Raw genomic sequence first — 10,753 nt, forward strand, 5'->3', positions numbered from 1 at the left:
CACTATTCAACTTTAAAATAAGAAAAGGACAAGTTCTACAGATCCGTATAGCCAACGAGCCATAGCTCAAATAGCACCTCCTTATAGGCTCATTACCCCCCAGGTGGGTGTGTACTTATTTAAAAAAAAATCCTATAAACGAGAGGCCACAACATATCACTGTCAGCACTATCCGGTGGCAAAGACAATGTTGTTAATTGTATTATTCATTCTACACAGATCTATATGAATAATCATTATATCATTACCCAAAATGATCTTTCATTTTGGATAATGATACAAATGATCTTTCATCTTACCAAATGGAGTGCACCTCTGTCTGCTGGAAGGGATAATGTGGAATGATTTTCCTTCCTCTCAACAGGGACCAGGATTTTATCAATGGCAGTCACTTGGCCATGTGGTATTCAAAAGGAAATCATAAATAAAATTGGAGTTGAAAGTAACAATAACAAGTCATAGTATTATAATGATGCCATAGAATCTATCCAAACTTTTTATCCAACAGCTTGTTATTCAAGGAAATAAGAGCAGTAAATCCTCTACACTTAATAGTGCTAGAACTCAAACTAGTGCCCCAAAGTATATTAGTTTTTCAAACTTCAAAATCAAATAGGAAACAATCTTCCATTTCATGGTGCAAGAAAAGAAAGATGACTAAATGGCTAGACCTGTTTTCCAAATTGGTGTCTAACCTATTTGAACCTATATCTTAGGAGGTTGAATCCAAATTCTTTCAGGCCCATGTTTATTAACCCGTGGATAAAACGTACATTTATAACTTTGCTTAGTCTCCAATGAGTAATAGGAACTGTAAGTATCACGGTGATAATAAATCCTCTCTGCAAAACCCGAAGTTTCTCCTTCTGCTGAAACTGAGAATGAGGTACAGCCGAGAAATAATGCTTGACATCCCAATGCATGCGTCCTATCCCAAGTCTTTTCTAACCAATCAAATTTGAAAACTTTAAAGCACTTAGAACCAGAAGGACACACTAACCAGAGCTGACCATTAGACTCTACCATATGAGCCCTTGATGAAAACATTTCCCCAGGAATCAAATCCACATCTGTGAGCAAGCTCCAGTCACTGTCTGCAACACAAAAGGCCCCCAAAGCTCCTTCACTAAAAACACAGTAAAAAGTTCCATTACTGTAAACCACATCCTCAACTGCCTTTTTAGGACCAACAAATTTGACTGTGCTGCTCCATTTGCGATCACCCGGTTGACATGTGCTTAGCAACATTTTGCTACTGTTTTTGGAACTTTGTATTGCAAAGCAAACACAATCAGGAGAAGTTGGAACTGAGGAAAACGTACTTCGATTGAAGCCAATATCAAGATCAGGTAGTTTGATTATACTCTTGCAATAAGGATTGTAGAAGAATGACAACGTAGATTTCTGTAAAAGCAACCAACCAAATCTTGAAGCACATATGACTGCACCATGTAAATCATTCAACTCTTCTCTCCGAAGTTTGTTGCAAGTGTCATGACTTCGGTTGTCAGTTGGAAGGTGAAACCTACATACACTGTTGACATTTTTGTCATCATAAGTCCAACTGTGTTCCATAAGCCATGGAAGATTCTTATAAAGTGGAACAACCTGAGATTGTCGCCAATTCTTACAAACGAGACGAAAGTATAATTGTTCAATAAAATCAAGTCGTTCAGCAATTATATTCAAAACATCAACTGGAAGATCAGACCACGGTCTAAATTCTTTTCTGTTTCCCTCAAAACCACCTAGGTGCTTTGGTCTCCTCACCATCATTGCCCTATCCATTGAACTATCCTTCCAACAATTCCACTTCACCAGTTCCAAAAAGATCAATACATATGTTACCTTCCCACCCAATCAAATTCCAAGTACCTGGATCACAATCAGAAAGTGCAAAATCCCATAAACATACATACGTGGTAACAAAATTCATGGCATCTTTGTGGTGTCACATGTCTTTGATGCATTTGCAAACCCAAATTCAAGAATATTGAAAATTTTGCAGGGTTCAACAAGTGATCCCCAGTTGAAATGACATCTTTTGTGATGCTGTGATGTGACATGTATGTGGTTCAAACCTCACCAAATTATCTACTTATCTATAAATAAATAAAAAATGATGAAACTGCAAACCCAAATTCAAGAATCTAAAACCAACTTGCTCTGTTAAACAACAAAACAACAATATTGAAAGTGAAGTAACAAAAATTAACAACTGAAAAATGAAGGGTATGTAAAAGAGTGTGATAATTACCTCAGGGTTTTGGCTTTGGGCGCAGTCACCACTCTGGTGCAGTGGTTTCTCCCAGATGTCACTCAAACCAAAGGGTTTGAGCTTTCTCTGTATTTTGCTGATTTGGGTTTTGCGAACGGATGAGACCAAAATATATGTATTTTGATTTGTTTTAGATTGCTTATACCTTAAGGCTCGAGCGATGCTATTTCAACAAGAGTTTCTTGGTAAACTTTGATCTGCACCCTCCATATGGTATACTAGTTGTCAAAATCAACGATAGGAGCAAGGTTAGTAAGAGGGTTCCCGTTAGATTAGCAATTCCTCTTTTAGTTTTAGCTTTACTTTTAAGAAGATTCCACTCCTCTTTTTTCTTTTTCCTTTTTAACAAATAGAATTCTTAGTTGGTATTTTTGTTTTTTGGCGCTACATTCACATTATTTTTCCAATAAATCACATATGACAAGTAATTATTAGTTTTAATTTGAATTCATAATTTAAAATTACTTTTTTATCTACCTATAACAACTTGTAACAACTTACCATTTAAGATTTTTTTATGAAAATATTATGAATATAACATTTTTTTCATTTTTTTGGCATATAATTCAACTTTTACAAATTTGATTTATCCAAATTATATCTATAATAAGCAAAATATTAAAATAACTATCAATTTTATAATAATAAAAAGGTTTGAATAATGAATAATCACCAAATTTTTAGTTGATGTATTTTGTTTAAAACTTTAAAGTAAAAAAATTAGTAGCATCCACACACACACATATATATTATATAGGAGTATCATCCATATTTGATTTCATTCAAAATAATATTATTATTTCAATATATCAAGCTAAATTTATTATTTTTTAATTCTAATCTTATCCAATCTAATTCATATTAACAAAATTTAGGATACTTTATTATTAATTTTATTGTAATTAAATGTTCACAAATTAGATAAATCCAGGTCAAACATTGTCAATATATTCTTTTAAAAAAATAAAGAGGTTGAAAAAATGATACATATTTTGGATTATAGGGCTCAAACCTCAATTCCCAAAAGGAGTTTCAAAATTTTCAAAGGATGAGTGTTTTTTTTTTTTTTCATATAATTTATTTTGTAACTCAATTGACACTTTTAAGTATTTTTAAGGAGGAGATTAAGATTCTCTAAGTTTTTAGGGTACTCTACTACGTAGTGTGCGTTTGAATACCGCTTATTTTACTGAAAACTGAAAATACTGTTAGTAAAATAATTTTTAAATGTGTGAATAGTGTTGTGGGACTCATTTTTAATGAAAGTTTTGTTGAAAAAAAAGATTTGAAAGTCCTATGAATAGTGCACGAGACCCACTGCCAGACTTGAAATGCACTTCTCCCAAAAAAAAAAAAAGCCAGAAGCAGACGCGCAGGGCCAAAACGCAATCCAAACGTGCATGTAGAGTCTCTTAAATCTTAACATTTTCTTTATAATAAAAGGTCAAGATATTACCACCACGTACCTTACTGCGGTGGTCACTCTATAAGTATAAATGCTTATGGAGTGTTGGGGGTAAGGGCTAGAATTCAAGTCTTTAGGAAAGAGTTTCACACACATATATACTTAAATTAAGTTAGAGTAGATATTCAATCTTGTAAAAAAAAAAAAAAAAAAAAGTCAAGATATTACCCGTTTATCACACGTTAGACTTCCACTATAATAAAACACACACACACACACACAAAACTCGAACTTATCCGTTTGTTGCGGTTTTTTCCCCTATGATTTTCTCATTTTTGCGAAAGCACCACAAACAGTAAAATAGATTGAATCAAAAGGCTACAGTTTGCAATCAAAAGATTGTGAATGTGTTTTTTTTTTTTTTCGAGAAAGAGAAATTCAGAGCTTTAAATCTCATACAACGGCAACCCAGCATCTTGTTTGGTTGCTCTGAAAATGCATCAAAAAGACCATTTGATCCAATAAAAAGAATTTCAATGGACAATTAAAAATTCAATAACGAAAATCAATTCTTTTACTTTCCCTCCTTTTTGCTCAGCAACAAAACAAAAGGATTGCATAACCCCAAGCCCCACCTCTATGGGAGTTGGATTGACTCTGCTTCAGCGTTTTGGCAATCTTGGGTTGTTTTGTTTGCCTTTTGTCAACTTCATTTAAACGTCAAATTGATGGCTTGTTTAAGAATTTTTTTTTTTTTTTTGGGTTTTAATTGGATTATTAAAATGAAATACTGACATGACAACATCTTAGTCTTTTATTTTTATTTTTATTTTTTTGATACAAAGTAGAAATTCTACTCTAACATGTCTTAGTTTTTTTTTTTTTTTTTTTTTTTTTTTTTTTTTTTTTAAAATTTTTTTACACAAGATAGAAATTTTATTTTAGCATATAAGTGTATGTGTATGTGAAGTTCTTTCTTAGAGACTTGAATCTCGGCTCTTACCCCTCACATTTTACAAATACTTATATTTGTAGAATGACCATCACACCAAGGGAAAATATATCATGTTTCGGTAATATCAACTCAGCATCTGTTTTAGTATTTCCTACCCAATAAATGAGTGATCTGTTTCAAAAAATCACATCAGACTACTCCAATAAATTAATCACAATCTTCTATATTATCGGAAAAATAAATTAATCATTTATTAGAGTAATCTAATGTGATTTTTTGAAATAGGTGTCACTCATTTATTGGGTAAGAAATACCAAAACAGATGTTAAGTTGGTATTACCGAAACATAGTATACTTTCTCCACACCAAGGGTGTGCAGTGGTACATCTTAGTCTTTTATTACTATAAAGGAAACGTTACAATATCTAAGTCTTTTATTATAAAGGAAATGTTATGATTTAAAGAACTTTATGTGGCAGAGACTAGAGAGTAACCTAAATATTTTTTTTTTTATGGGACCCTAAGAACTCTTGATCCTGTAATGAGACCCTCAAGATTCAAATCCTTCGCACTCAACTATAAAATAATAAATAATAATAATAATAATAAACTGAGGCAAGATTTTTGTTTTTAAACCCTTCATATTGCCCAACATAGAAAACTACCCCAAGAGCTGCCTCCACCCCATCAGTCCACAGCCACCGGTCCATTTCTTCTCAAAGGGTTGCTCTTGCTCTCACTTATATTAATCTTTTTTTTTTTTCGTTTTTTTAATCAACGCCACTTAGTTTTATTCAGTGATGCATTATTTCAAATAAATAATGACAAAAGAATTACAAATCCATAGTTTTAACTTTTAAGTATTACCTAAAAAAAAAAAACTAAAAAAAAAACTAAAAAAAAAACTTTTTAAGTATATTTATCAACATGTATCTACAAATCTTAATTTTAGTGTAGTAAAGGATGCAGACATTTTAGCAAAACTTTAGGGGGCATATTTCATATTTCCATATTCCATAACCAACTCTCTAATTGCACATGAATGGTGCAGCTGCTAGAACTCTTAACTGCAATTTTTATATTCATAGTAATATATTTGCGCCTACTGACAACAATGAGTATACATTTTTTTTTTCCTGAAAAATTAATCAGTATTCAATTAGGAACTACATTCTCAATACATATAAAGAAATGATGACAAAACAATTACAAATCCACAGGGTAAAACTCAAGGATTCAAATGTCATATTTATTACTACAAAAGTATAAACCAAACACATATCATACATAGCCTTAATGTAAAACAACAATTTGGCCAACAGGTAAAGAAGCATTATGGATTGTTTCTGTTATAGCCAATCCCATTTGCATTGCCTCTCCATAATAAACTTAAATTCTATGTCAATGTTGATTCTCAAAAAAAAAAAAAAAATTTCTATGTCAATGTTAAGAGCAGTAATTCTCAGATTATCTATTTATAGAGAAACAGCAAGGCCATATAGCCGCATGAACCCACTCTTGGATTCAACTTTCTAATAAAAAAAAAGGACAAAGTTCTACAGATCCATATAGCTAACGAACCATAGCTTAAATGGCACACCAAATGGGGTGCAATCTCTGTCTGCCAGAAGGAAGAATGTGAAATCATTTTCCTTCCTCCCAACCGGGATCAGGATTTTATCAATGGCAGTCACTTGGACATAAAGTATTCAGAAGGGTCAAAATCACTAATAAAATGTAAGGACTTGAAAGTAACAATAACAAAGTCATATTATTATAATGACACCATAGAATCATTCCAAACATTTTATACAGATAGCTTGTTATTCAAGAAAATAATAGCAATAAATCCTCAACACTTCATAGTGCTAGAACTCAAATTAGTGCCCTAAACAAGTATTTTAAATGGCTAGACCTGTTTTCCAAATTGGTGTCTAACCAATTTGGACCTATATCTCAGGAGGTTGAATCCAAACTCTTTCAGGCCTGCGTTTAGTAACCCATGGATAAAACGTACATCGGTGACTCTGCTTAGTCTTCAACGAGTAATAGGAACTGTAAGTATCACAATGATAATAAATCCTCTCTGCAAAACCTGAAGTTTCTCCTTCTGCTGAAACTGAAAACGAGGTACAACTGAGAAAAAATGCTTTACATCCCAATGTATATGTCTTATCCCAATTCCTTTTTGACCAATCAAAATTAAAAACTTCGAAACACTTAAAACCAGAACGATACACTATCCAGAGCTGCCCATTAGACTCTACCATATGAGCCCTTGAGTCATACAATACCGCAGGAATCAAATCCACACCCGTGAGCAAACTCCAATTACGGTGTGCAACACAAAAGGCCCCCAATGCTCCTCCTGTAAAAACACAGTAAAAAGTTCCATTACTGTAAACCACATCCTCAACTGCCCTTTTAGGACCAGCAAACTTGACTGTGGTGCTCCATTTGCGGTCACCAGGTTGACATGTGCTTAGCCACATTTTGCTACTGTTTTTGGAACTTTGTATTGCAAAGCAAACACAATCAGGAGAAGTTGGGACTGAGGAAAATGTACTTCGATTGAAGTTGATGTCAAGATCAGGTAGTTTGATTATAGTCTTCGTATATGGATTGTAGAAGAATGACAATGTAGATTTCTGTAAAAGCAACCAACCAAACTTTGAAGCACATATGACTGCATCATTCAACTCTTTCCCCTCAATCTTGTTGTAAGTGACGTGACTTTGGTTTTCAATTGGGAGGTGAAAGCTACATAAACTGTAGACATTTCCATCAAAACCCCAACTGTGTTCCATTAGCCATGGAACTGGAAGGGTCTCAAAAATTGGACCAACAGCCTGAATTTTTCGCGAATTCTTACAAACCCGTTTAATAAAATCAAGTTGTCTGCCAATTATATTAAAAACATCAACCGGAAGATTGGACCACGATCTCAATTCTCGGCTGTTTCCCTCACAACCACTTAAGTGCTTGTGTCTATTCTCCATCATTGATGTATCTTTTGAACTATCCTTCCAAAAATTCCACTTCATCAGTACTCAAAATATTAACACACACAACCTCCCAAGAGTCCCAACCCTATCAAATTCCAAGTAAAATGACAATTAGAAAGTGCACTATTGTCTTAGTCTAAAAATCCAATATATATGCTTATTGATCATTGTAATGTTAGAACTATCTTACAACTTTCAGCTACTGGTTTACTTGTTGAATTTTTTTAAATAAAACTTATTACTTATAAAATATACACACACACACACACACACACACAAAATCCATGGTCTAATTACTCAATTTATGGGGTTCAAGTAATAACTCAAATTCAAGAATAAAAAAACAATATGTGGTGATAAACAATAAACCCTAATATTGAAAGTAATAACAAAATGAAATGAAAAGAAGAAAAAAGTAAGTAACAAAATTAGCAACTAAAAATGAAGGGTATCTAAACTAAAAGAGTGTGATAATTACCTGAGGGTTTTGGTTTTGAGCGGAGTCCCCACGCTGGGGCAGTGGTTTTCCCGCAGACGTCACTCAAAGCAACGGTTTCAGCTTTCTCTGTTTTACTTTTGAGCTGAATTGGGTTCTGAGCATGATCAAGACCAAAATATTATGAAATAAGGTTGAGTTTGGATACTGTTTCTTTTGTTGGAATTAAAAAATTATACGGTAGGTAAAAGTTATTAAAAATAATATAATTGGTGTATGAACAGTATTAAAAAATACGATAAACCTATAAATAATAAAAATAAGTTAAATAATAAAATAATTTTCATTTTTTATCTTAATTCAAGCACACACACTATTGTGTCATCATCAGATATTTTCCAGCTTCACTTTTTCACTAGTTCAGTGTACTTTAACAAGAAGTTAAATAAGTTGAATAGAATTACATACTTCATTAAATTGTCCTTCAAGAAAATCGGTAAGCGGTGAAAAGAATCCTTTTCAGCTTCACTTTTCCACTAGTTTAGCACATTTTAAGCAAAAAGTTAAATAAAATGAATAGGAACACACACTTTATTAATTGTCCTCCAAGAAAAACTGTAAGCGGTGGAAAGAATCTTTTTCAGCTTCACTTTTTCACTACTCTAGCGCACATTAGCAAAAAATTAAATAAGTTGAATAGAAACACACACTTTATTAAATTGTCCTTTGAGAAAGACGGTAAGTGGTGGAAAGAAAAATGATAAGACTATGACAAATAACTAATAACAATCTAATTGCGTGCGAAGGAATGAATTATTAATTGAAATACATTGATTTGTTTTAGATTGCGTAAGGCTTGAGTGATTCTATCTTACCAAGAAAAAAAAACTTTGATCTACACCCTTCACATTGATTCTATAGTGCTAGCTCTCAAAATCAACGATAGGAGGAGAAAGTTTAGTCGATAGTATGTAAGAGGATTCCAGTGAGATTAGCAATATCCTCTCTTTTTTTTATTAATATTTTTAAAAAATTTGAGGCTTTTGTTCTATACTTCTATCCAAAAAATTAAAAATTAAAAATTAAAATTACCAAGAAAAGAAGAAAAAGAAGATGCAAAAGTTGTAATCATTTCTATTTAAAAAAGATTACCTAACAATAAATGTAATTAATATCACTTAAACAATATTATAAATAAAAATCTCTTTCTTTTTCCCTCATGTATACGTGTTTGTTTCTTAAAATGGGAAACATATTATATTTAATATATGATTAGATTCAAGTTATACTTGGTGTAATTCTAAGTAATGTTACACCATTCATTATTTTTTAATAGGATGCTAATTTTGACAAATCCACCATTGGATTACATTATTTTCGTATATTTTCTACACTTACAAAATTTCAAGGTAATCGAATATCAATAGTCATATCATTAAATAATTGTTTAAATTCAAGTGTTTGTAGTTTAAAATAATACATAAAAAATGTGTTTATGGATGAAATGGTAAATAACATCCGATTAGCATGAAAACTGGCATGCATGTTAAAAACATATAGAACATATAATTCAACGGTAAGATTTCCAAAATATGAATTCAATAACAAGTTATTGGGTGATGTAACACTACTTAAAGTTACATTGAGTGTAACTTGAACCAAATCCTTAATATATATATATATATATATATCTCTCTCTGTGTGTATGAAGATCGGATAGATATGATACATTCAAATTTATATGTATAATAAATATCCGATTTTTTTTTAATTGGTGCTATATCATTTTGAAAGGTATTGTAAAATTTATAAATAAATAATTGGTGCTATAGTGGTAAGTTGCACTTGAAATAAATAAAAAGCTAAAAACAATTATATATATATATATATATATATAAAAATAGTAGAATTTAAATTTATAGTGTTTTTTATGTGATAATTGCATTTTATTATCAGATAAAAACATCAATTGATTTTTTATATAAGCAAAGTTTGAACCCTAACTCTCTTATTTGACAAAAAAGAGAATTTAACAGTTGAACTAACTGAAACCTACAGTTAAAAACAATTAGATGTAATAATTAATTTTTGGTATTTTAAATTCATTTTTTATATTTTAATCCCACTATTAATTTTTTACAATTTTATAATTTGTTGTGATTTATTGGAAACATTAAAAAAAGTAGGGTAAAACTTATGTCTAGTGTATGCACAATGTTGGATCCAGTGCATTGGATTCAAGCCGGATCCAGTGCATTGGATTCAAGCCAAATCCAAAATGTAAACACCAAATAGTTATTTTTTTAATTATTTTTCTTGAAGGATAATTCATTTCTAAAAAAAATTAAGAAGAAGAAGAAGCAATACAACAGACCACTACAAAGCCATATTTTGTACACATGTGTCAACAGTGGCGGCTCCACTTGTATGTGTGAGGGCAGTGGCGGCTCCACTTGTATGTGTGAGGGTGGTCACACCCTCACTTGCCAAATTTTTTTTCATACTTAGAAAAAGAAGAAGTTTAAATTAATCTATTTAGTGACCACCCTAACTTGAAAAAAATGTATATATATATACTTACAAAAAAAATTATATACTATATTAACTTATTTTGACTACCCTAATAAAAATGTTAAACAACATGACTTGAGAATTACAAGAATTTGAATTCAAC

At 31.6% G+C, this 10,753-nt stretch overlaps 1 protein-coding gene across 3 annotated transcripts; it reads right to left on the reverse strand.

The window, feature by feature from the left end:
• Window positions 1-443: 443 nt before the first annotated feature.
• On the reverse strand, window positions 444-8,278 carry LOC126714071 (F-box protein At3g56470-like). 3 transcript variants are annotated; one of them, XM_050414062.1, is made up of 3 exons: window positions 8,122-8,278; window positions 7,109-7,728; window positions 444-1,226 (listed from the first exon to the last, which is right to left on the reverse strand). In XM_050414062.1, the coding sequence occupies exons 2-3, from the start codon at window positions 7,680-7,682 to the stop codon at window positions 706-708; spliced, it is 1,095 nt and encodes a 364-aa protein (XP_050270019.1). In that variant the 5' UTR covers window positions 7,683-7,728; window positions 8,122-8,278; the 3' UTR covers window positions 444-705. The 3 variants fall into 3 exon arrangements, with proteins under 3 accessions (XP_050270019.1, XP_050270020.1, XP_050270022.1); XM_050414063.1 differs by having other exon boundaries at window positions 444-705; window positions 6,588-7,728; XM_050414065.1 differs by lacking the exons at window positions 7,109-7,728; window positions 8,122-8,278 and adding an exon at window positions 2,258-2,434 and having other exon boundaries at window positions 444-1,875.
• Between the last annotated feature and the right edge of the window lie 2,475 nt (window positions 8,279-10,753).

Source organism: Quercus robur, chromosome 2, assembly GCF_932294415.1.
Source record: "Quercus robur chromosome 2, dhQueRobu3.1, whole genome shotgun sequence".
NCBI classification, from domain to species: domain Eukaryota; kingdom Viridiplantae; phylum Streptophyta; class Magnoliopsida; order Fagales; family Fagaceae; genus Quercus; species Quercus robur.